The sequence below is a fragment of the Amphichorda felina genome (assembly GCF_050947745.1).
Source record: "Amphichorda felina strain 45539 chromosome Unknown scaffold_7, whole genome shotgun sequence".
Lineage (NCBI taxonomy): Eukaryota > Fungi > Ascomycota > Sordariomycetes > Hypocreales > Bionectriaceae > Amphichorda > Amphichorda felina.
The window spans coordinates 179,547-203,989 of NW_028145043.1; the positions used below are offsets into that span (position 1 = coordinate 179,547).

General features: G+C 57.2%; 10 protein-coding genes across 10 annotated transcripts; 5 read left to right on the top strand and 5 right to left on the bottom strand.

Moving 5' to 3' along the window:
• Positions 1 to 165: 165 nt before the first annotated feature.
• ACO1O0_006834 (Endoribonuclease L-PSP/chorismate mutase-like protein) lies at positions 166 to 637 on the top strand (the record flags this gene model as incomplete). The annotated part of the gene is made up of 2 exons (XM_083196214.1): positions 166 to 277; positions 342 to 637. 2 exons carry the CDS (start codon positions 166 to 168, stop codon positions 635 to 637), a joined length of 408 nt encoding a protein of 135 aa, XP_083047422.1.
• A 424-nt stretch (positions 638 to 1,061) lies between these two features.
• Positions 1,062 to 3,232, top strand: ACO1O0_006835 (uncharacterized protein; the record flags this gene model as incomplete). The annotated part of the gene is made up of 3 exons (XM_083196215.1): positions 1,062 to 2,110; positions 2,165 to 2,882; positions 2,945 to 3,232. 3 exons carry the CDS (start codon positions 1,062 to 1,064, stop codon positions 3,230 to 3,232), a joined length of 2,055 nt encoding a protein of 684 aa, XP_083047423.1.
• A 607-nt stretch (positions 3,233 to 3,839) lies between these two features.
• ACO1O0_006836 (uncharacterized protein) lies at positions 3,840 to 4,154 on the bottom strand (the record flags this gene model as incomplete). Its single annotated transcript, XM_083196216.1, has 1 exon — positions 3,840 to 4,154. One exon carries the CDS (start codon positions 4,152 to 4,154, stop codon positions 3,840 to 3,842), a length of 315 nt encoding a protein of 104 aa, XP_083047424.1.
• A 699-nt stretch (positions 4,155 to 4,853) lies between these two features.
• On the bottom strand, positions 4,854 to 7,490 carry ACO1O0_006837 (Zn(II)2Cys6 transcription factor; the record flags this gene model as incomplete). Its single annotated transcript, XM_083196217.1, has 7 exons — positions 4,854 to 5,472; positions 5,570 to 5,722; positions 5,807 to 5,981; positions 6,041 to 6,189; positions 6,258 to 6,353; positions 6,430 to 7,227; positions 7,303 to 7,490. The coding sequence occupies 7 exons, from the start codon at positions 7,488 to 7,490 to the stop codon at positions 4,854 to 4,856; spliced, it is 2,178 nt and encodes a 725-aa protein (XP_083047425.1).
• Positions 7,491 to 7,867: 377 nt separating this feature from the next.
• ACO1O0_006838 (acyl-CoA dehydrogenase family protein) lies at positions 7,868 to 9,214 on the bottom strand (the record flags this gene model as incomplete). The annotated part of the gene is made up of 1 exon (XM_083196218.1): positions 7,868 to 9,214. The coding sequence occupies one exon, from the start codon at positions 9,212 to 9,214 to the stop codon at positions 7,868 to 7,870; it is 1,347 nt and encodes a 448-aa protein (XP_083047426.1).
• Positions 9,215 to 9,755: 541 nt separating this feature from the next.
• Positions 9,756 to 10,871, top strand: DIC1_2 (Mitochondrial dicarboxylate transporter; the record flags this gene model as incomplete). The annotated part of the gene is made up of 4 exons (XM_083196219.1): positions 9,756 to 9,891; positions 9,950 to 10,053; positions 10,114 to 10,138; positions 10,201 to 10,871. The coding sequence occupies 4 exons, from the start codon at positions 9,756 to 9,758 to the stop codon at positions 10,869 to 10,871; spliced, it is 936 nt and encodes a 311-aa protein (XP_083047427.1).
• Positions 10,872 to 11,083: 212 nt separating this feature from the next.
• ACO1O0_006840 (uncharacterized protein) lies at positions 11,084 to 12,934 on the bottom strand (the record flags this gene model as incomplete). Its single annotated transcript, XM_083196220.1, has 3 exons — positions 11,084 to 11,911; positions 11,979 to 12,162; positions 12,225 to 12,934. The coding sequence occupies 3 exons, from the start codon at positions 12,932 to 12,934 to the stop codon at positions 11,084 to 11,086; spliced, it is 1,722 nt and encodes a 573-aa protein (XP_083047428.1).
• Positions 12,935 to 15,062: 2,128 nt separating this feature from the next.
• ACO1O0_006841 (uncharacterized protein) lies at positions 15,063 to 16,562 on the top strand (the record flags this gene model as incomplete). Its single annotated transcript, XM_083196221.1, has 1 exon — positions 15,063 to 16,562. The coding sequence occupies one exon, from the start codon at positions 15,063 to 15,065 to the stop codon at positions 16,560 to 16,562; it is 1,500 nt and encodes a 499-aa protein (XP_083047429.1).
• Positions 16,563 to 17,943: 1,381 nt separating this feature from the next.
• Positions 17,944 to 21,016, top strand: ACO1O0_006842 (uncharacterized protein; the record flags this gene model as incomplete). Its single annotated transcript, XM_083196222.1, has 9 exons — positions 17,944 to 18,334; positions 18,421 to 18,617; positions 18,700 to 18,983; positions 19,101 to 19,110; positions 19,175 to 19,447; positions 19,511 to 19,568; positions 20,499 to 20,677; positions 20,734 to 20,836; positions 20,889 to 21,016. The coding sequence occupies 9 exons, from the start codon at positions 17,944 to 17,946 to the stop codon at positions 21,014 to 21,016; spliced, it is 1,623 nt and encodes a 540-aa protein (XP_083047430.1).
• Positions 21,017 to 21,275: 259 nt separating this feature from the next.
• Positions 21,276 to 24,124, bottom strand: DR1 (fungal specific transcription factor domain-containing protein; the record flags this gene model as incomplete). The annotated part of the gene is made up of 5 exons (XM_083196223.1): positions 21,276 to 21,996; positions 22,056 to 22,491; positions 22,877 to 22,888; positions 22,956 to 23,796; positions 24,080 to 24,124. 5 exons carry the CDS (start codon positions 24,122 to 24,124, stop codon positions 21,276 to 21,278), a joined length of 2,055 nt encoding a protein of 684 aa, XP_083047431.1.
• Between the last annotated feature and the right edge of the window lie 319 nt (positions 24,125 to 24,443).

A 24,443-nucleotide genomic window follows, 5' to 3' on the forward strand; every position in this document is an offset into this window, starting at 1 on the left:
ATGGAGCCGAAAATGAACTATTTAAGCCGGGATGCACCCGACCTTCATCATTACCAAGGCCTAGATTCTCTATCATCAACTCACCTCGTATCCTTTCAGACACGCAGTATTCCTACTACCAATAAGCAAATCCCTACCGATATTACCTGGGTCTTTACAATCAGAATGTCTGGCCTCAAGTACTACTCCTACCCTGGAGTTGGCGAGTGGGCTCGTGACAAATATAGCTATAGCCAGGCAGTGCGCATTGGTGACAGGATCGAGTGTTCCGGACAGGGTAGGTGGAAGGCGGCAGACCGTTGGGACTTGGGACAGTGCTAACTCATCATATTACTACACAGGTGGCTGGGATTTCCAAGACGGGTGGACGTTCCCCAGCGACCTCAAGGAGGAAATCTCCAAGGCCTTTGCTAGTGTCGACAAGAACCTCCGCGACGCGGGTGGCAAGGGGTGCTCGCAGGTCTTCCGCATCAACTCCTACCACACCAACATGACGGAAGAGGTGGTAGCGCTCATGGCGGAGAACATCCGCAAGTGGATGCCCGACCACAAGCCCATTTGGACCGCGGTTGGGGTGGCCAACCTGGTTGATCCGGATATGCATGTCGAGATCGCTGTGGTTGCCTATGATCCGTGAGTTTAATGTGAGAGGTGAGAGGAGCCTGAGATGGGCCTAAGATGATATGATATGGCGGAATAGACGTTAGGACATTTCTGCCCAGCGTTTAGGAACCATGGTCCGAATAAATTCCCATCCATTGATGATCTCTACCTGGCAGTGCTGAAATGGAACCGTGCCGCGTGATACCGTTGAAGGCTTGAGGCCACTGCCCTGTGTGGATGAAGCCACCGGGTGCGAAAAAGAGGTCTTAAGGGCCCAAATGGCTGAGTCATGCACCCCCCAGTGGCTTTGCCGCTTTGGTTTAGGGCGGGCGCATTGCCGTAAATTCGGCACCCATTATTTTCACAACTTAAAACCCTCCAATTCCGCCCAATTCGACGCGCTCTGCTGTCGCTCACTTTCGCTTCACTGGCGTATGACACAGGAATCACTGCGCAAAATGCCTCGCGCCCGCCCTAGACGCGATGAGGGCCGTCGCAGATCCTCTCCCCCGCGACGACCACGAAGTCCTCCCCGACAGAGCGGAAGACCTTACGACGGACGCGGCGAGTCATATCGCCCACGCGACTCGGACCCTCAGGGCAGAACTGATTCCTATCGCCCACCTCAGGGTGACTTCACTTTCCGTGTCGGTGCACCTGCCGGCGCGCCGCAGTTTCCCTCTGCACCCTTCCCCAGCAGTGGCCGACCTGGTGAGCGACGAGGAAACCGTCGCGGCGACGGCAGGGGCAGAGGACGCGGTGGGCGTCGATGGCAACCCCCACCTCACCTCTCTGAACGCGCTCTTCTTTCCAATCCCTTGGCCAACTTTCCTGAGGAGCGACTGCACGATACGGAAGGAGCTGCCAAGTTTCGTGACCTCGACGAGCTCTCGAATGACGACGAGCAGGAAATGGAAATATCCTCGCGCTCTTCTCAATCGGACAGTGGAGAGCCTTCGAAGAAGCGCGCAAAGACTGCAGCAGAAGACAGCTCCGCCAACGCCGAACCCAAATGGTCCAACCCCGATCCGTACACTGCGCTTCCTTGCCCTGACGACACATTACAAAAGAAGAAGGATGTTGTCGCCTTGATCCGGAAAGCAAGGAACGAGGAAGCCGAGAAGAAGGCCAGCACCACGCAGGACGCAGAGGACTTCATCGCTTTTGATAGCAGCGAGAGCGAGGAGGAAGTCGAAGAGGTTCGCCCTGAACTGCCCCCCAAGCCTCCCACCGAACCTCCGCCACCTCTGCCATCTGGTCCTCCACCTCCTCTCAGGACGTCGGTCAACGGCGGCATCCCCGACCAGCGCGACCCGACTGGTCCTCTGGGAAGCCGCAAGCGCACGGCCAACGATGAAATCAAGCCGCCCAACTACGGACAACTCAAGAAGGTTAGCATGAAGCCCCCCAAAGGCTCCGTGACCCATGCCTGGGAGCCCAAGTCTGGCGAGGATTCTTGCCCCTGGACCGCTGTCGACCACTCTGCGACGACTAATATGGCATTTCGGTGAGTGAATTCTGCCCGAGGTTTTGGGTGCGAGGCGTGTCCTGACCTTGATAGATTGCACAAGGAGATTATGGACTTTTACCATTATGCTCGACCGCGCCAGTTTGAGCAGCGCATCCGCGACGACCTTGTCGAGAACCTGAAAAAGTCCATGCGCCGGGATAATCGAAATTTCGCCAGCGCACAGGTCTTTGCCTTTGGGTCTTTCATGTCCGGTCTCTACCTGCCCACAGCAGACATGGACCTTGTCGTGTGCTCGGCGAGCTTTATGCGTGGCGGGCCCCCAACATACCTGAGCGCTAAGAACTGGCTGTATAAATTCCAGAAGCTCCTGGTGGCCCAGCGGGTCGCCGAGCCGGACTCGATTGAGGTTATCGCACACGCTCGAATCCCTTTGGTCAAGTATGTCGATAAGGTCACGGGGCTGAAGGTGGATGTTTCGTTCGAGAACCTCGGTGGTGTGGATGCTGTTGACACATTCCTGCGTTGGAAGGATCAGTACCCGGCCATGCCCATCTTGGTGACGGTCATCAAGCATTTTCTTCTGATGCGCGGACTCAACGAGCCTGTCAACGGAGGAATCGGAGGCTTCTCTGTCATTTGCCTGGTCGTCAGCATGCTTCAGCTCATGCCCCAGGTCCAGAGTCGGAGTTTGATCCCCGAGCACCATCTTGGTGAGATGCTACTAGAGTTCTTTGATCTCTACGGGCGTCAATTTCAACACGAAAAGAATGCCATCTCTCTCACAGGGACTATTGGCTACGTTCGCAAGGTGAGTGAATTGGTTGGACTTTGGAATCTCGGCGATCCCCGATGCTGACGTTGAGGGCTTAGTCGGAGGTGAAAGGCTTTGCTTATAGGAACATGGACCGGCTGTCCATCATTGACCCCAACAACTCATCCAACGATATTTCGGGCGGCTCATCCAACACGCCGTCTATCCTTGCCCGTTTTGAAGAAGCTTACAATGCTCTACGCAACAGGATGAAGCATGTGGGATCCTCCCGCTCCACGGGGAATATCCTCGATGTCATCCTCCAGGGTGACTATTCATCTTTCCGGGAGCAGCGCGAGTACCTCAGGTACGTGCACGAAAAGAGCATTGGGCCCTGTTCCGACTAGCCCGCATCACGGGCCACGACTACGACCTTGCGGCAGCGATTTCGATTCGGGAGTTTGGCGTTCGAGGACCTTGGACGATTGCATTATAGAGAGAAGGATGTCGGCATCGGACACGGCCTTGTATATGAGAAGATTGGAGTTGGGTGGGGGTCGGAGGGCGTGTATATCGACGAGTCGACCGTCGCGATTTTCCGGCGTTTTTTGAGGATCCACAGGCCTCTCGGCTGGTTACCTCTGGCCTTTGTCGGAGAGAACTAACAAATTCAAGCATATTGCCCGTTTTCTAACACGCAGAGTCACGTTGATTGCGATATGCGATGGGCGGCGCTGCCGCGACTAACAGTGGTGCAGGGCATTCTCTCGGGCTGACATTGGTTGACGCGTTGTCAAGACGCGTCTCCCGATGGAAATTGCTTTGGCAAAGTTGGGCGGGGAACCTCGGTGGCATCATGCCGCCACTTTTCTCCCACTGCAGTGCTCGCTTTATGCAGGGCTGTGGAGGGGGTACTATATGTACATTGGTTGGGGGATGTTCGACATGGGTAATACTATATTACACATGTCGGAATTCTTCTGACGCCGCCCTTGTCATAGCCACGGTGAGAGTTTACTTTTCAGTCGCAGTGCCGTCTTCCTTGGTCTCGCCGTAGTACCAACCCTTGAACCACCGGTAGTAGGTGTACGTCTCCATGGTGCCGAATACACAGACGAGGGTGACGAGGGCGACCTTCATGTTCCTGCTGATGCCGAGCCCCTGGAGGGTGAAGGCGGGCATCTCGGGGTCTGTGTTTTGCTTGTTGCGGTGGGGGATATGTGTTGAGAAGGGTGACTGTGATGATGGTAGGTGAGGACGGGGGAGCTGCGTCGTCATGATGGAGGAGAGGGGGGTGAGGCGCTGGGCGCGGGCGAGGGGACGGAACATGGTGGATTGGATATATCCGTGAGCTTGTGGATGGTATTGAAGATGGGGAGACAGAGGTACATTGGGGGTATGGAAGCATATTTATTTATTTGCTTCAACTAACTAGTTAGATCTGTCGTCTCAAGTGACTTGGGTGCCAAGCTGACAGGGTCAAGTTGATCTTTACGACCTGACCAATGCCAGCGTCGCAGATGGCCCAGTGACGTCGCCTGATGCGCCCGCGACCGGGAGTCTCCACATGGCCGAGTTGAGCACCGGCATCGATCCGGTCCAAGTTGGATATGATGACCTGGATTTACAAATGTCGGGTTGTCTAGTCTTTATTCAGATCATGTATATCATGTTGATGATGATGATCATCTTATAGATGGACGGATAGAATGACACGCATGTTGGCGTCGAGCCCTACTAGCAGAACCTCATGCATCCATCCAGCTCCTCGTCGAAAGTCAGTAAAAGGCTCCGGATCCCCGTCTGCCTGGTCTGCTTAGTAGTTCTGGCTTTATTCATTTCCCCAACTTGCCGGGGGCGCACTTTGAGGTGCTGTGGCATGGGGCGGTGATGTACCTGCTGGGGAGGGTGCCCGTGGGGCGGTACTGTGAGATGGAGGGTAGTGTTGAACTCTTTGAAGTTGGTTTCGTAACGAGCACTCAGTATAGTCGGATGGTGAACATGTATGTACGTATGTATATATGCGGTTCACAGGGACCGCCCGAGGAAATCCATCCCCTCGGTCTGCATAAACTCGTCGCCCCCCAGCAAAACGGCCAGGTCGCCCAGCGCGTCGTCGCCCTCCCAGTGGCCGCTGACGAGGTTCAGATACTGGTCCTCGAACAGATCGAGCGGCTGCCGGTGCTGGTGGTGCTGGCTCTGGTGCTGGTGCTGGTGCGTTTCTGGCTCGGGGTTGGCCATGCCCGCCATGTTCGGGTCGTCGGCGCTGGTCGTAGGGCCCATGAGTGCAGTGTGGGGGTGGACGTCCCTCGACCAGGTCTTGATGCTGGCCGCATGTCCCGGGGCGGTGGCGGCAGCATCTCTCATAGTAGTAGTAGGAGGAGGGGGAGGGGGAGGAGCAGCAGTGTTATTAGCAGCGGCAGCGGCATCAGACGGGCCTCCTCCGTGCAGGCGCTTGGCGATGGAGCTGTCGAGGTACTGCAGGAAGAGGTCGAGGACGTTGTTGTTGACGCGCCAGTACTTCTGGATCTCCTTGAGGCACAGCAGGCACAGCTGGGCGCGGTGCTCGGCGATGCGCTGCGACATGCCCGTGTGGCGGCGGATGCCGAGGGCGTGGATGCACAGGGCGGCGAAGAGGCTGGTGATGCTGGTGCCAGGTGTCAGGGGCTTGTGTTCACAGCCAGGGGGCTGGGGATGGAGGGGAAGGAAGTTGTAAGGGAAGAGAAGGACTGGGAGGGACTCACAGGTGCATCTGGCCGTAGCGGAGGGTGCCCTGGGCAGACATGTCCTCGGCGATGCGGCTGATGCGGCACGCGGCGTTGACGACGACCTGGTTGCTCTTGTTCTCCTCGTCGTACTTGATAAAGTTGCTGCGGTGGATGAGGATGCGGATGTGGCTGAGGGGCACATGTTCAAGTTAGCCATGCTTCACTCGAAAGAAGGGTTGAAGATGGAACGCAAGGGCTGTGGCCGGGACCTACTTGTATGCGAGGTGTAGGAGACAGGTCCATATCGAGGCGGTGCCCTCCTCCGAGTACTGCATGTCGCTGGGCAGGCTCCTCTTCCACTCCTCGAGCGACATGTCGAGGATGTCGATGTGGTCTGACGTGGTGGGACGCTGGCCCGGCACGAACTGCACGTCGATGACTCTGCCCACTGGTAGGCTGTCAGTATTTGTCTTTTCATGTGAAGTTATGTGTCCATTGTGAACTCACACAACCTGGCAATCTCCACCATCTTGACCACATAGGTGATATGCTGGGGCTCGCACGACCCAAAGAGGGACGCAGCCGTGACCTCAGTCTCAGACTCGAGGTCTGCGGCGGCGAGCGGCTCAATGTCGCAATCCTCGTCGCGTATTCGACTGGGTAAGCCGAGCGACGCTGCAGCTTGTCGTTCACGGACCTAGTCCTGTTAGCTGGATATACATACGTCTTGGCCGGGGCGAGAGGGCACTGTACGTAGATGGACCACCATATCCGCCTCCGCATCTTGGACAGTCGGGGGTCCTTGGACATGAACTTGTCTCTGGATCACACAGTCAGCCGAGAGGCACAGCTGGAGGAATGAGTACCCGCGTCAACGGAACAGGGAGGAAACCCACGATCTATGCAGACCATACGACTCGGCCAGCGTAATGACCACACCAAGCCAGTACCGCACATCGCGCACGTCCGACGGGCCCCCGCGCCAGAAGCTCATGAGGAACAGCGACTGGATCAGGGCCAGGCGGTCCTTCTCCCAGTCGGCGTGGAAGAGGATGCGCGCGCGGCCGTACAGGGTGTTCTTGGCCTCGGAGCGGTCGGCGAAGCCCATGGCGGCGATGGTGTCGTCGTCGCAGTAGGTGGCGCCAATGTACAGCATGGCCTGCAGCAGCATGCGCGAGATGTCCATGGCGGCCAGCTGGCGCAGCACGGCGCCGCGGTCGACGACGGGGAAGCACGGGTGGAACCAGGCGAAGTAGGCCTGCAAGGCGGGGACGCACGACTGCAGATCGGGGAGCGTGAAGGCGCCCTCGTCGCGGAGGTACTGCATCGTGGCCGGGGAGAGGCCGGCGTGGGAGGAGGATGAGCCCCCCTGCGACTGGGGCGTGTCGGGTGCTGGGAACATGAGGCGCTGGCGGCTGGATCCGGGGACGAGGGTGAGGAAGTTGGACTCGCCGAAGAAGAGGGTGCCAGCGGCGGGCGAGGGCGAGGTGTCGCGAAGGGTCGTCGTGTCCTGGATCGTGTCCTGGGTCATGTCCTGGGTGTTGTCGTGGGCAGACGACTCGTTGGGGCTGGGGTCAGGCCCAGGGCTGGCCCCGGTGAGGCGTGAGGTGGATGATGCGAGGCCATCGTGGGGTGAGTGTGAGTGCTGGGGGTCGGTGGAAGGCTCCTGGCCTCGACGCGACCGACGGGGATACCTGTCTCATAGAGTCAGTCTGGGAGAGTCGAGGCGATGAGGGAGAGGAAGAGGAAGAGCAGAAAGAGGAGCTCACCGGCCGCGGCGCGAGGGGACAATCTCGCACTTCTCGCCGGCCGAGACACAGTTGTCGCAAGGCCGGACTTGCATGACATTGCAGCGCACGCGACGGCTGTTGCACACGCGGCAGGCCTGCTTTGCGCGCGTCTTTTTGCCATCCGTCGAGGTCGAGGCTGGTGGTCTGGAGGGCGTCGAGGGCGTCATGATGGTCTTGGTGGGAGCAGGGTGGAGGTTACACAGTCGAGATTCATTTCCAGATTGAGGTACATGGTAAATAAGGTGCATGTAAGACGGGGGGGCAGGTACCCAACGAGTCAGTCCCCACGTTGGAGAAGGTTTGTGGGCACCAATGGAGTCCAGTTGATTCCGAGAGGGGTGGCCAGTCTTTATTCGTGTTGTTTAGGTAGATTTCCTTATGCCGGGGGGGGAAACCCGGTGTTGCCGCATACGGACCACCGAGACCGGCACCCGGGGTCATTTATACCATGTACTACATATATTCACAGACACAATATCAGTATTCCTACAATAGACCTGCTTCATGGTATAAATGGTATAAATGGTATAAACTACACGCTCCTCTAGTAGCTCCGGGGCAGCCGCAGCACCCTCTCGCTGATAAAGTTGAGGATCATCTCCCTGCTCACCGGCGCGATCCGGGGCACCAGACACTCGCGGAACCAGCGCTCAACATCGTACTCGGCCGCGTATCCCATGCCCCCGTGCGCCAGCACCGCCCTCTCGCACGCCGTGAAGGCCGCCTCGGCCGCCATGTACTTTGCGCTGTTGGCCGCCACGCCCACGGCGTCCTGCCGGATGCTGCCATCCGCCTTGCTGGCGTCGTACAGCCGCGCCGCGTGGTACGTCGCCAGCTTGGCCGCCTCCAGGCGCATGTAGGCGTCGGCCAGCGGGTGCGCGATGCCCTGGTTCTGCCCGATGGGCCGGTCGAACACGACCCTCTCGCGCGCGTACTCGGCTGCCCTCCCCAGCGCGGCGTACCCCAGCCCCAGCGCCTCGCCCGCCAGGAGGCAGCGTTCCGCGTTCATGCCGTGCAGGATCATCTTGAAGCCCTTGCCCTCCTCGCCGATCAGCGACGACGCGGGGATCTTGTAGCCGTCGAAGAAGACCTCGTTGGCGTCGACGGCCCGCCCGCCCATCTTCTTGATCTTGCGCATGTCCAGCCCCGGCTGCCCGCGGTCCAGGTCGATGCAGAACAGCGACAGGCCCTCGCTGGGCTTGGCCACCTGGTCGCGGGGCGTGGTGCGCGCCAGCAGGATCATCTTGGACGCCACCTGGGCGCAGGTGATCCAGATCTTCTGGCCCGTGACGCTGTACGTCCTGCCGTCGGGCAGCAGGCGGGCCGTCGTGGCCAGCCCCAGCGTGTTGAGGCCCGCGTTGGGCTCCGTGACGCCGAAGCAGGCCCGCCACCTGCCCGAGATGATGTTGGGGATGGTCTCGCGCAGCTGCTCGTCGGTCCCGAACTTGGCCAGCGGCTGCGTCGCGTAGACGTTGGCGTGGATGGCCTGCGCGCCCGCCATGCCTGCGCCGCTCTCCGTGATGGTCTGCATCATCATGGTCGCCTCCGAGATGCCCAGCCCGCTGCCGCCCAGGGACTCGGGGAGCGCGATGCCCAGCCAGCCGTCGGCTGCCAGAGCCGCGTGGAACTCCTTGGGGTCCGTCTCGGTCTGGTCGTGCTCCTGCCAGTACGTCGGCGGGAAGTTGGAGCACACCTGGCTGACGGCCTCGCGCACTGTGAGCTGGTTCTCGGTGAAGCCCGTCATCTCCATGATCTGGCGCCGCGAGGTGGATGAGAAGCCATGCCGGCGGTTGACGGCCTGTGTTACTGGGGCGTGGTGGTATGCTGGTGTTGCTGAGGGGCGACGACCTAGGCGCCGCAGCTGGTGGGAGAGGGAGAGGGATCGCGACATGATGGCTGGATATGTTGCTGGGCTGGATTGACCGTCTCACAATGAGGAGTGAAGCCGCCCCTAATTTATTTATTCGTGCTCGAGCGCATCGCCAGCCGTGTCGTCAACATCGGCAAAGTCGAGTCGAGAAGCCGAATAGACGGCAAAAGTGGAGAGTTGGAGATTCCCCCGCCGTCTGAGAAGCCGAGGGTGGAGATATGGGGAAGCATATAGCCGAGTCACCCCAACTATCATCATTGATGGTTATTACGAGTAACACCCCGGGGCCCCGAGGGGAAGCCGGTCTCGGGGGTTGGGCCGATCGTTAATAGGAGAAGAGCATGTACATAGATAATTGAAGGGCATCGCGGGGGATTTGCCTGCTATATGGTACATGTATACCGGGGACTCTGTCGAGCGACGTATTACACTGTCACACACGCTGACTCGCCCTCGGCCTCAAGCAGTCCCCGACCACTTCTGCTCACATCCTTTGATACTCTGTTTTTGAAGCCGTTCTGTTAGTACATGTTTACGTGAACGATCGATAAACTCCATCATCATGGAGCAGGCTCATCAGACCGCGGCCATCATGAAGCAGCCAGCCAGTGCAGCCACAACCCCCATCCAGTACCCGAAATGGTTCGGCGGCTCAGCATCTTGCATGGCCGTGGTGCTGACCCATCCATTAGACCTGAGTGCGTGTCTTTCTCACACTGTTTGTATGATGAATCTCGTGCTGAACCCCCCATCCAGTCAAGGTGCGCCTCCAGACGACGCCCCTCGAGCGGCGCAGAGGCGTCGTGGGCACCCTGATGCACATACTGCGGTCCGAGGGCATCACCGGTCCCTACAGCGGAGTACTACCAATCTCTCTCCAACTTTCACCAAATGCTTCACATGACTGACACATCTTACAGCTCTCGGCCGCTCTCATGAGACAGCGTAAGATGAGACAACCCAATGGTCGACACCACCCTGGCTGACTGACATGCATATCCATCCAGTCACCTACGGCGCCACCCGCTTCGCCGCCTACGAGAGCATCAAAGACGCCGCCTCGCAGTCCCAGAACGGCAAGCCCCTCCCCTTTGCCATCCTCTTCCCCGCGGCCTTCCTCTCCGGCAGCCTGGGCGCCATGGTCGGGAACCCGGCCGACATGGCCAACGTGCGCATGCAGAACGACAAGTCCCTGAGCCCGCACCTGCGCCAGAACTACCGCAGCGTCCTGGACGTCTGGGCGCGCGTGGCACGCTCCCCCGACGGCCTGCCCGGCCTGTTCCGGGGCGTCGTGCCCAACTCGGTGAGGGCCGGCGCCATGACGGCGTGCCAGCTGGCGTGCTACGACGGCTTCAAGCAGGCGCTCCTGGGATCTGGGCTGGGCCTCCGGGACGACGTGGTGACGCAGCTGGCGGCGTCGGTGCTCTCGGGTCTGGTGGCCACGACGGCGTGCAGCCCCGTTGATGTCATCAAGACGCGGGTCATGAGCTCCGGGGCGAGGGCGTCGGTGTGGGACACGGTGCGGACGCTGACCAGGACCGAGGGTCTGAGTTGGGCGTTCAGGGGCTGGGTGCCTAGCTTTGCGAGGATGGGGCCGCATACGGCTGCGACGCTGCTGTTGCTGGAGCAGCATCGACGGTTGTATAGGACGTTGACGGTGGGGGAGGAGTTGGTATAAGTATAGAGGGGTGGCAGTGACGGCGGCCGCTCTGACACTCGATCGGCTGGGAATGGAGTAGATGTGGCGCTTACGATACCTCAATGTCCTAGAACAACATCAAGTCTCATTTGCCTCTAGCTACCGTAGGTGTACTGCCATCTTGCTATATCCATATCCTGGGTACATGCGGAGTGTCAATGTCAATGTCATGGACAGAACCCTCTTCACCCTCAACCAATAACCCCTGGCCCAGAAAAGGGGTCGGGGAACGGCGACGGTAACCCATCGGGAAACTTGGGAAAGTCGTAAGAGGGCCACTGCGCCTTGAGGGCAGCAATCTCCGCCTCGAGCATCTGGATGGTCGCACTGGTAGCCCTCTGGAGCTCCTCGTAGGCCGTCTCCTTGGCATCGCGGTCCTTCTTGACAATGGCCAGCTCCCCCTGCAGCGCCTCGATGACCTTGTCCTTGGCATCCGACTCGCGCCGGCTCTCCTCCAGATCCTCGGCCGTGCGCGCCAGCGTCTTCCTCATCGCCACCGCGTCCTTCTCCAGCAGCGCCACCTTATCCCCCAGCTCGCCCGCCCTCTTCTCCAGCTCCTCGCTGTGCGCCCTCTCGGCATCCAGCTGGCCGCGCAGGGTGCCCACCTCGCCCGACAGCTCTGCCATCTGCGCCTGCAGCTGCACAATGTGTCTCTGGCTCTCGGCCAGCGCGAACTGCAGCGCCGCGACCTGCCTCTCCGCCCTGGCCCGGGCCTCCTGCTCCCTGTTGATCTGGTCGTGTGCCGCGTCAAGCGCGCGCTTCTCCTCCTCCTCCATGTCCTTCTCGTTGGCCAGTGCCTTCTGGAGGTCCTGGATTTGCTTCGTGAGCTCGGCCTCCTTCTTGGCCGCTGCGTCGAGCACCTCGGTCAACTTCTTCTGGAGGGCCTCAATTTCCTTCTTCTCGGCCTCGTCTAGGGTGGTCAGCTGGCGGATCTGGGCTGTGAGATCGCGGATCTGGGCGTTCAGGTCGTCTGTCTGCTTGAGGAGAGCATGGTACAACTTGTCCAGCGCATGATATCTCTAGAGGGAGGGGGGTTAGAGAGTCAGTGGCTGTTCATTACTCATGACAGTATGCTGGTGTACATACATCAACGGCGTACTTGGCCATGTAGCCTGCCTCGTCCAGAAAAGCCGCCGTGTGCGTCAGAGTGTCAATGAGGGTGCGTGGAAAAGGCAGCGTCGCGTGGATGCGAGCAAGAGCCGGCTCCGCCTGGGGATAGCGGACGTCAAACTCGGCCTTGCCAGCGGGGATCACGGGTGGTGTGACATCTCTATTTTGCGCCAGTGTATCAGTAAGAGAGGTTCTCTTAACTCATAGGACAGCCAAACTCACTCTGTATGATGCTGAACCAGAGCCGCCAGCTTGCATGGCCCAACGTCCTGCGTGTGCCCATGCGGCTCCTGCACCGTCACGGCCAGCGCCTCCGTCTTCTCGTCCCAGGTGCACGTCAAGACGTAGTGGTAGCTGAAGGTAAACTTGAGCTTGCCCTCCGAGGGCGTCTCGTTCTGCTGGACGCCATGGAGGTAGCAGTTGACCTTGGGCTTGCCGTCCTGGCTGACAGTCCACTGCGAAAGGCCAATGACGGGCTTACCGGCCCCGAAGCCCTCTGGCACGACCAGCATGAAGAGCTCATCAGTGGCATACTGCGGCCAGTTGAACACGCCTGTCCAGATGCGCGCAGGGTCGGTAGACGCCTCGCCCTGGGGCTGGTACACGCGCGCGAGGGTCATGGCGCTCTTGACGCCGCCCGGGTTGGACATGTTGACGACGACCTTGCCGTAGTTGCTCTGCGACTGGAGCTCCCAGGAGTAGTAGCCGTGGGCGAGCGTGAAGGTGTCGTCGCCATTGTCGCCCCGGACGACCTTCTCGACGCGCTGGCTCTGGAACCACTTGCCCTTCTTGACACCCTTGGCATCGACGGTCCATTGCGTGTACAGGTAGACGATGTCGCCGACGCGGACGGGGCCGTTGGGGAGGACCACGAAGAAGGCCTCGTCCACGCCGTAGTGCATCCACTCGAGCTTTCCGCCGTAGATGAACATGTTGAATGTTCTGGGGGGGTTGTGGAGAGCAGAGGTCTTTAAGAGGGTTTGTAGGTCAAGGTTGAGTAAGGGCTAGGGATGAAAAGTCTGTGGAGGATGAGATTGTGATTTCCTGAGTTGACCAGAGTCTCCAGGTGGTTTCCCTATGCCTTGTATACTCATGAAAGCTCTTCAGAGACGGAGGCCCCTTCTGTCCTCCGCCTTTTCCTCATGCCACCCAGAGCTCCAGCCATGGCGAATCCCGTTAAAGACACAAGGTCAACACCACCTCGCCTGCAAGCTGGGATATTCAACTATTCCCATACCGGGCATATCAATATACCGACGTAGTATGCCGTCGAGTCTAGACCAGCCTACGGATCCGGCGAGGACACTTCTCATGATGGCTTTGCATACCTGTTCACCAGTAGCTAGAAAACACGTCGAGAGGAGCACCGCCACGGAATGCACTTGGCAAATCCAGGTCATGATGACTCCGTGAGACAGAGATCCAAGATGCTATTCAGCTCATCTCATGGCAGCAAACTCGTCCTGCCCTTTCCCTTCTCGTCCGTTCAGCGCATGCCGAGTCATAGCTGTGCGCCATCGGTGAGAGCAATCCTGACAAGAGGGGAAACGACGAGGTCGTGCATGGGCAGAGGCCGCAAGCCACAGCGCTGAAATGACAGGTCAAGTTCCTTTAAGGGCGAATCTCTCGAGGAGGATTCACTGCCGTGTCACGGTGCCACCACGCAAAGTGGCGTAGTATCTGCATCTGCTGGGGCCAGAGGAGGCTCGGAGCATTCACCTGGCACCCGCTGGGCCATATGCGGACTGCATGTTTGCTCAGACAGTCCAGTCATTCTACGTATGGGGATGGAACGGCACCATTCGGGTATGCATGTCTCAATAAACGGGTTCCATTTGTTGCATTTGTTGCCCAATTCTCCCCCCCCTGGGCCGTTTGGGCTCCTCCCCCTACCTTTCAGCCACACATTTGCCGATGCCTCCATCCATGACATATATATCCCGACCGCAGATCTTCTTGGCGCGAATAAATCGGCCATGCAGTCAGAAAGTAGCGACATAAGCATCCCCAGTGATAGGGCAATCCTACGCCAAGCGTCAGTTAGGTCCGGCGGGTACAGCCCCAATGGACTGTATGCATTTGTCTCTGCTCTGCAAATGGCCCTAGTACTATGACATGATGTCCACCTTGTTTGGTAGATCTGGGGTTGCTTAGACACTCCAACTATGCTTTCTTTCTAGCTTAGCATGGGCATTCGGGGGCACAACTTGAAATAGGAGCAATGTTTAGACCTGCTACCGTATGAGAGTGGGAGAAAGAGCTTAAACTAGAGTTCCAATACTTTACATAATAAGGTAACACAAGCCACTATGATACCTGCGTAGTATCTATATCAACAAAGACTACTGTGGCTATGTAGGTACTTCTACATTGAGCACCGGATGGGAGTCTGGGACCATTCTCGCCCTGCTCCCGCACAAGCTGTGCCATCACATCTAGGCTCGCCTGTCCCATTGTTTTCCCGTCTTCTCTAAGATGAGACCCCTAAGTCTCAAAAGTAATATTTTGGGTCTCATCCCTTTTCAGTACAGTAGCTGAAGGTCCATACCTGGGTTAGCCCTCACTCAAGGAAACAGCTGAACGTGAAGACGTAGGCGCCTATGCAGCATCTTGTGAGGCCGAGAGCAAACTTGACGCCAGGAAATCTAAACTTGACAATATACTGGCCGGCTTCATACTCGGTCGGGATGCGTTATGCAGCCATCTTCTGTATCGAGGTCAGGTGGCAACCGAATGCCGAGCCATCACACGTTACGGCCTCCGATACAGAGAACTTTGACAGGGCGGCTATGTTCTTCCACGATATTCTGGGGTTGGGCATCATCTTTCGCTCATCTTGTAGTTGACAAGCCTGCTTCGATGCTTCTCCTTGAGGTTAGGAGAGCGAGACCGCCGACTATATCTACCTCGTGATCCCCCGAGTGAAGATCAGTTTCAACTCGATCATCAAGCAGCTTCAGAAACAGCAATCATACTACAAGACATCAAAGTTATCGCACAGCAAAACCGTCAACATCCCTCTTATAAGCCCCTCTCTATTCACCCAAAGCCGCATTCATCATGCCTTCCACAATCCCGTACGATCCCCAGCTCGTGCTGGCCAACATTGTCAGCCTCGAGGCACTTGATCTCGTCGACCAGATCTCAGAACTGCAAAAGCCCGTCGACGATGCTCAGGACAAGCTCAACAACCTCCTCATGTCCAGGCGCAGCCTCGACATGACCAAGACGGAGCTGCTCAACCTGGGCATCGACACGTCCAAGATTGACGGCGCCATGGACACGCTCAACGACAGCATCGTGGACTCGGCCAAGACGTACGCGGAAAAGAAGATCTCCGCTGAGAACCAGATCCCGGACATCCGCGCGCAGATCTCGGGCAAGCACGTGCAGATGGAGAGCCCCGTCGACTACGTCAAGACGCAGATCAAGACGATGCCCCTGGCTTCGGACTCGATCAACATGGACGTGCAGTACTTCTCGCTCGACACCAACCAGCAGGACTCTCAGGCCTTCGCCGCCAGCATCTCTTCCTACGTGGCCAACTCGATGAGCTACCTGGGCAAGAGTGTGGCCACGCAGATGAGCACGGCGGCGTCCAGCCAGGTCGCCGACCAGACCAGCAAGCACAGCCTGTCGGGCACGCTGGTCATGTCGGTGTCGTGCACGCACAAGAACGCGTCCATCCTGGCCCCCTTTGTGCTCAACGTCGACAAGGGCATCAAGGTGTGGAACCACCTCTTCTCGGACGACAAGATTGTGCCCACCAGCACCAAGAACATGATGGACATTGCCACCAAGGGCGACCCGGACGAGGCGGCCGGGGGCGACGGCAAGAAGCCCAAGTTCAACAAGTTCAGCATCATCTCGGGCATGACGTTTGGGTCGAGCTTCGTGGGCATGGTGCACGTCCTCAACACGAGCAACACGTCGGTCAGCGAGAGCATGACGGGCATCGTGTCGTCGCTGCAGGCCCAGATGGACGCAGGCGCGTGGTTTGCCAAGGCTTCCGGTGGTTTTGGTGTCAACACTTCCATCGCCAACGACGTCAAGAACATGCTCAGCTCGCAGAACATCAACTCGCACGTCACCATGATCTGCATGGGCGCGATCCCGTCCATGGTGGCCAACGAGGTCAAGCTGGGCGTCGAGAAGTTCTCCGAATTCAGCCCCAAGACAAGCCTCGAGGCACTGGCCACGCTGCAGAATGCGACTGTGTCTGACCAGGACACTGTCAAGCAGTCGGCGGATGCGGCCAGAACAGGAGGCCAGATGATCTCGATGAAGGCGGGTGAGGTCAAGGCGGCCCTGTCGGCGCTGGCTGAGATCGACGACGGGTCCAACAAGATCCTCGACATCAACTCCATGATGACTGCCCTCGAGGACTACCTCAAGAAGGCCGCCGACGGCAACTCGGGCGTTCCCATCAACTACTACCTCAAGGATATCACCAAGAGCATGCTGGCCGAGATGTGGGTGGCCAAGTACTACCCAGGCAAGTACATGGGCATCACCTACGACGACACCGAGCCAAAGAAGGAGGAGAAGCCAGCTCAGTGAGGCGGATGACAATATTTCTGGTACTGCACAAGGTGAAAAGGAGCCCATTCATGTCAACGCAGTATCAATTGTCCACTATCAAGTCATGGGGAGAAATGGGGATATTTGGTCCAATCCTAGCGTATACGAATCAAACATATCAGTTGTCTTTGTTTATTGTCCACGGAAGTACCATAAGGCCGCTCATTGCCACTTATAAAACTCAATGATGTCGTGCGAAACCAGCCAACACATACCAAGGTAGAATTGAAATATCAACTGCCGAACTATATTAAACCAAAGCACCTTGCAAACAGTAAAGCTCATGCTCAAAATCGAGCGACACCAACATGATGTCAATATGCTTAACCTACTACCCCGTATCCTAGGATCACGTCCTAACTCTAAGCTCTCCCAGCGTCCAATGGTCGCGTTCGTCTCCAACCACATACGGCGAGTCGGATGGTATCCGTACATTCACCATAGACGTCTTCAGGTTGCAGTGTGATTAGTATCCCTTCTGCGGAAATGAGAGATGTGATATGAATGAACGAATCCTTTATTTTTCATCTCCAGCAGGACGAAAGCGAATCAGAATTGTGTAAGTATAGACAGAACGAGATACACGTGTTTATGTACTATGGTTAATTTAGAGCCGCTAAAGAACCAGAAATAGAAGATCTATTCTCGGTAAAGGCCTTCTAGCGTTCTTTTGCATGGAACTATTGAGGGACCCTGAGCAACTGGAGCGATTAGTACTCGTATGTATTAATGAAGCTTGACCAGTCGCCACGGCCCCGACTACAGCAGTATTGTCGGCCTCATTGGATCTGCAAGGAGTAGGCTAAATCAAGTGCATCATGTTTTAAGTTTTTCCTTGCTGTGAGACCTTTTGTGGAGTCCCGTGTTCAATTGTCTGATTGAACTTCGCTTGGATCGCCCAGGCCAACCTTGGCTCGGCGACCCCCCGTGGGGAAATCATTCCTTGACACGACACCGTCCATCTTCTATTAAGCCTGGATGTATGGGACCAGTTTTGGGGATCTTGGAGAACCCATCCAGTCTTCGGAAACTAGAGTATCTGGGCGCAGGGGGGTCCAACATCCAACTGGCAAGAACTGCGGCTGTTAACTCCGTGCCGTCCCCCCCGACTCGTACCTGAAATCATGTGTCTCGGATCGTACCTTGGTTAGACATCCCCACAACATAGCCTGGACTTTTGTGTTCCTGTGACATTCAGCCAGGGTTACCAGATGCTGTGGGTAAATGATAAAACAAAAGCTCATCATCATCAACCCATAACCACTCAACCACGGCCACAGACGTCTCATCAATCTTCTAGCCCTTGCCAACAGCTATCATCATATTCTTTCAAACAGAGGCAGAGCCCAACACCACCATCATGGTCATCTCTGATCATGCTCACCCGGAGAAGCGCCCACTGAGGAGCCAAGCACCAGCCGCAGAACTAGCCACTCCCAGTCCCGACGTCGAGAAGGACAACACCGAGATTGTCGACCAACGGGCCAGCGACAAGAGACTTCTCCGGCGGTTGGACCGACGTGTCATCCCCCCGCTGTTTATTCTCTACTTCATGTCCTTCCTCGATCGCTCCAACATTGGCAATGCCAAGATCCAGGGAATCGAGACGTCGCTAGGCATGGAAGGCCAGGACTACGGGATCGCCCTCTTTGTCTTCTTCATCACCTACATCCTCTGCGAAGTGCCCAGCAACCTCATCCTCAAAAAGGTGGCGCCCTCGACTTGGCTGAGCGTCATTTCCACCTGCTGGGGTATGTCTCTCCCTCCCCCTCGCCCTCCCTCATGGCAAACAGCCACGCCATTTGATGTCTAACAACCAAATGGTATCTTGGCACAGGGCTAGCCACAATTGGCCAAGGGCTCGTGAGGAACTTCGAGGGCCTGGTTGCACTCCGGGTTGTGCTCGGCATCTTCGAAGCTGGCTTGTTTCCGGGAGGAGCATATCTCCTATCTACCTACTATGCTAGGTACGAGCTTCAATGGCGCTTCAGCCTATTCAACTCCGCCACCATCATTTCAGGTGCATTCGGAGGTGTAAGTCCATTGTTTACTACCCATGCGTCCGTGCAAGAGAGGAGCAGCAACTAATTTCAGACGGGGGCGGTTTGTTCCACAGATCTTTGCCTTTGCACTCAGCAAGATGGACGGCGTCGGCGGCTACGAAGGCTGGCGCTGGATCTTCATCGTCGAAGGTGTCATGACTGTCGGATTTGGGGTCGCCGCCAAGTTCTGGATCGCCGACTGGCCTGGCCAAGCCAAGTTCCTGTCCAGCAGCGAGAAGGCTCGGCTAGCGCGCAAGCTGGCTGATGATGCTGGCGGTGGCATGGCCCGGATGGACAAGCTGAACAAGTCGGCAATCAAGAGGATATTGACTGACTGGAAGATCTACATGGGAATACTGTGAGTTTCCCCTGTCTACCACTGGCGGCAGAATTCTCGAGGCTGACACCTCCTGGTACGTAGTATGCATATGACCATTGTCACAACTGCATACTCTGTTTCATTCTTTCTACCAAGCGTCATCAGGGTACGTTGATATTACCTTCCGGGTCAGATTCCATGCCTGTTCTAAAACCTAAAACCAAAAATAGGAAATGGGTTTCTCGGCAGCCGAGGCTCAGCTGCGCGTCATTCCCATCTACATAGCTAGTGCAGCTATCTCTCTGACCTGCGCGTGGCTTACGGATCGCCATCAGTGTCGCTATATCGTAATCATGATTATGCTGGTGCCCGGGATCGCTGGCCTCAGCATCCTGCTTTCCGGTCCTGCTGTATCTTCGGCGGTCCGGTATTTCAGTTGCTTCTTGGTTGGCGCCACCGCATTCACCGTGATAGCCACCGTGTTGGCATGGGTCATTTACCAGGTGAGTTGAAATCAGAGCGCCGTCTTTTCCCGATGCAATTCAATGCTAACAATTTTACCTTAGCCAAGCGGGCACTACAAGAGGGCCATCGCCTCTGCCATGATCATTGGGGGCGGTAACAGTGGAGGCATTATCGGAAGCACAACATGGTTGAACCGCGAGACCCCATACTATAAAACTGGCGTTTCTGTATCCCTGTCTCTCTTGATTACCTGCGGCATACTATCGACTGTATATTTCTTCGGGTTGCGAGCGGAGAACCAGCGTCGCGACCGTGGAGGCCGCGACTATCGTTATACCGACGAGGCAGAGGACCTAGACAACATGGGCGACGATCATCCCTCATGGAGATATACCTTTTGATAGCACGTATCACCATTCGTGGACGCATGTGACAGTCCTATCTGGGGCAGATGGCAGGATCTGGTTCTTTGAGCATGGGGCGGCTCCGATTCCAGATTTTAATATGTCAAGTACATCGGGTGACCCCATCTCAGCCCGTACGGATTAATTATCTTATGCATTCCTATTCCTCAAGGCATTTTCGGCTCACTCGGCATCACCCTGACCACCTGTTGTGCCAACCTCATATATCTATGTCGCTGCAATTGGTGGAAGAGATATCATCCCTATTCCTTCGGTCCCGGACCATCAGACCCACTTCGGAGCCTCCACTTCCGGCCGATCGCCGTGGGCCGGGTTCGCAACATTTATTATATATCAACGACACATTACGCTGATGATATGCATAATACCAACGACTCCAACAGCCTTGTTCCCTGATTGCCTCCAGCTCCACCATGTTTTTCAAAACCACAGTATTCGCAGCGGCCGTCGGCTGTGCCTGGGGCCACGCAGTGATGCAGACGCCCACTCCCCGCGGAGTATAGAGCAGACCACATGCCACTGGAGAATTATCCGGCGACTGACATAATACACAGGCCGGATCGGTCCACGAGGAGCTCTGCGGCGCGGCCGTAGCGGATCGCCTTGATGACGGTAACAGACCCGGCATCCAACAGGCCACGCAGTCACTGACATGCTGGGTCAGACATTGCCGGCCCCATCGAGAACTCGGTAGAGGTCATTGATGGCGACTATAACTGCAACCTGTTCCTGTGCCGTGGATACCAGTACGAAGACAATGTCGACAATGCCCTGGCTCTGGCCGCTGGCGATGTTGTGGACATTCACATCGACATCATCGCGGGCCACAAGCCTGGCTACGCCGTAAGTGGGAATCTTGCAGATGTAGAAGATGTGATGCTCAAACGACTTTTCTTTAGAATATCTCCGTGGTCGATACTGCGGCAAACCAGATTGTCGGCGAGCCGCTCAAGGTCTGGGATGACTTCCTGAGCTCCGACCCAGACGTCCCCGACGACGAGCGTACGTGCAGCAAGACGCATTCCCGAGACGTGGCACTGACACAAAGAAACAGGCGATTTTAGCGTCACAATCCCTGAAGATCTCTCGGACTTGTGCGCCGAGGGCGGGAACTGTGTGCTCCAGTGGTTCTGGTGGGCGAATGACCAGACGTACATTAGCTGCCTCGACTTCACAGTCTAGTTCAGAGGCGGCAATGCTTTGAAAACGGGTTTATCAAGTCCATTGTTCTTTTTGGAACGGCGGAGGAGGAGGTTCACTCGTGATACAATGTATTTACTTTGTATACTGGACTTAGTATAGGTATATTTAGTTGGTATTCCTCGCTACAATTTACCAGGAAAAGATCCCACAGCAGAAGCTACCTAGGCACTACACTCACATGAGAGGCCAGCCATTTTGTTCCTCCTCGTCAAATACGTACCCACCTCTCTCTCATCTTTCACCAGCACCTAGGCTGCGTGGCATCGGCCCACCCGCTGGGCTTGGTGCTGCCAACAAACCGTTCCTCGTACCCGGGCGGCCCCAGCCCATGTGTCTCGAAGCTGTCCAGGGCGTCGTCGGGCACTGCCATCCCGGGGGACATGAGGCCCGTGTCCCACTTGTACCGCACGCTGCTCTCGGGATTCCATTCGAGCGATTCCTTCATCAGCGGCTGCTGCTGCCCCTGCTGCTGCTCCGATGGTGCGACGGAAACATCCCGTACCGTCTTCTGCATCAGAGCCTGGGGGATGGGCGTGCTGAAGGGATCGGCAAATGGCCGGCCGATCATCTCCAGGAGAGACAGGCAAAAGGCCGTCTGCGACGCATCGCCATACTTGGGGATGGTCAGGAGGTACCCAAAATCCCCCAGGTCCCTCCCCTCCAGTCCCTCGTCCAGGAAGCTGAAGGAGGTGACGGAGTGCGATTCCATGTCCCCCTCCCCGTACAGCAATCCCCCGCATACGGTGGCGCTCTGCTGCGTCAAGATCTGGTTGAACCTGTCCGTGAGCTGCTGGAGGAACTTGGTGGCGATCCGGTCTGACGAGGCGCAGAAACTGAGGACCCCCAGGGCGTCCCTGATGCCTGCTATGTCATCCTCCAGCGCTGCTGGATTGAAGTTGTGGAGTTGCTTCTGCGCGGCCGAGTGCAGCATGATGAGGCACGAGGTATATGTCTGGAAGCTATTTTTATCCGCTGTTAGAAGCGAAACAGTGGTAGACAGAAAGTTGTCAGTACTCACATGACGATCCAGCAGCGCTTGAAAACGCCACGCTCGTGGAGGAGCAGCTTCAGGATCCTCGCCGATATCCTCGCCGCGAGCACTGCCTCGCCAGCCACCCTCGTCACCACGTCCTCCAGCGACGGTGGCAGGAGGCTGCAGCTCCTGGAGGCAGACGCATACGACAGGGAGACCTCGGAGGCAATGCGGCGGTAGAGGAGCATGATGGCACCGAGGTAGAGCAGGTGGACGTGGAAGATGGACCGCCTGGCCTCGACCGAGAACTCCTCGCGGCCGGCGTAGCTGAGGCGCATCACCGGGGGGAGCTCCCTGTGCCACTGCTGCAGGTCCTCCAGGATGGACTGGACATCCGAGGCCGTGAGCTCCTTGAGCGTCAGGTGCAGGCGGAGCATGTCGGCCTTGAGCAGGCATATCTTGGTCATTTCCGTCTGCACAACTAGTTATAAGAGTTAGCTGTGCCCATGGGGGGGAAGCATGGTATATAGGGAGGCGCACTCTCGGAGAGATCCGATGGATTTTGAGAAATCATATCCGAGAGCTGGAAACTGCGGTTAGTGCCTTAAATTTCCGCTACGGGGGAAACGACGCCTTACCGAGAGTCGTTCGCACACGAGGTCATTTCCAGAGATGTACCCCAAGGTTGAGGCAAGCCAGCTACGTACCATTGTGAGCAACGGCGGCGAGATCTAAGTAGTAGACTATTACTCACCTCGAGAAGAACATCAATGTACGCCACGTCTTGCGATAGTCAACCCACTGAGCATCCGTGAGACTTGACAGTCGAGGGTCTCCTCCGGCCAGCCCATACCTACGACACATACCAAGGCCAGTCTCTGTTACGAAGATACCTAGTCAGTAACACGATCCACAGCTCGTGCCAACTACGGTTTCAATACTTACCAACATAGGCCAGTGATATCGTATCCTTATCCATAATATTATACAACGCCAGCAACGCACACACCTTGATCGCATCGAGCGGCTGCTTCTCGACGACCGTCTCGTAGCAATGCCTCGCGATGTCGTAGAAGCTACCGTCCATGTCAGTCGGGAAGTCCTCGTGCAGGTACTGCGCGCCCACCGCCGCGACGGACATGAGGAAGCAGATGTCCACCTTGACGCTGGGCCCCGTGCCATTCTGGTTCTTGTACGCGGCGTGGTAGCACTCGGCAATCTGCTCCCGGGGAAAGACGTGGAACAGCCGCCCGCAGCTGTTGTAGAATGTATTCACGCCCTTTTCCGTGATCTCGGCGTCGGGGAGCAGGAGCCTGATCAGCTCGGGTGAGCGGTCCTTTGTCCCCTTCCCTGTCCCCGTCCCCGATGGCGGGTCAGGGATGGTGGCCCCTATGGGCTCAGGTACCATGGGTACTTGGACACGGTCCACGTCCATGCGGACGAAAGGAGTCACTCCCTCTGGCGGACCATCGCAGGAGCTGCTGGTTCTTCGAAAGGTCGAGGACGACGGAGACGACTCGGTGTCATTCTGCTCGCTGCCGCTGCTGTAACTGTTCGAAGACGAGTGGGAAACCTCGTCCATGACGCCAATCAGCGTACCCATGGTCCGTATACGACCCAGGAGGCGGCTGGCCTGGTCCGGCGACCCCGTCTTGAGCGCGTCGACGAGCTTCTCGAGAGATTCGAGGCGCGACTTGGTGGCGAGGTGCCGCGACCGGCCCTCCTCGTAGCCGCAGGCCTGGCTTTTGCCAGCACAGGGGCTGCATGTCGGCCGCTGGCCATCGCACTGGAAGTTTCATCAGTGATTCAGGGCTGGAAATCTCGCAGAGCGCGTTCCCTGTTCTTTATACCTTTATCCTGGACTTTCGACAGCCGTAGCATGCCTGGGCTGCGCGGCGGCTCTTTGGCGGGAGGCCGCCGCGCGACGACATGGGCGCCGTGGCCGACGCCCTGGGTTGGGGTGAAGCAGGTCGGATGCTTCGAAAGTCGCGTGAGGAACAGCTGCTGCTCATAGTCGCTGCTGCTAGTTTGGGGGGAACTTGTTCGTTGTAGTAGTATTGTCAACCAACGTCGAAGTATCGAGTAATGGTAGTGTTGCTCGGAGGCGGCTCCATGGCTCTGGGTTGGCTCGTTTCTGCTTCGCCCCGCGCTGTCTTGGCTCTTGAACTTTATATACCCATACGAGGACTACGTACTGATTTGGGAATCGACCAACGGCGATCCGAGTTGACCCCATTCCCGTTCTGGAAGTCCTGGAGGCGTTCTGGGAGATCGCCGAAGCGGCCCCATGGCGGAATGACATTGCCACATGATGGGATGCATGCTGTAAGGGACTGAAAAAGAAGTCCGAATTCCCAGAAACGCCCAATGTGCTCGTGAAGACCGGTCACAGCCGCATTGCTATTGGGTTGGCAGCCTGGTTAGAGTTGGGAC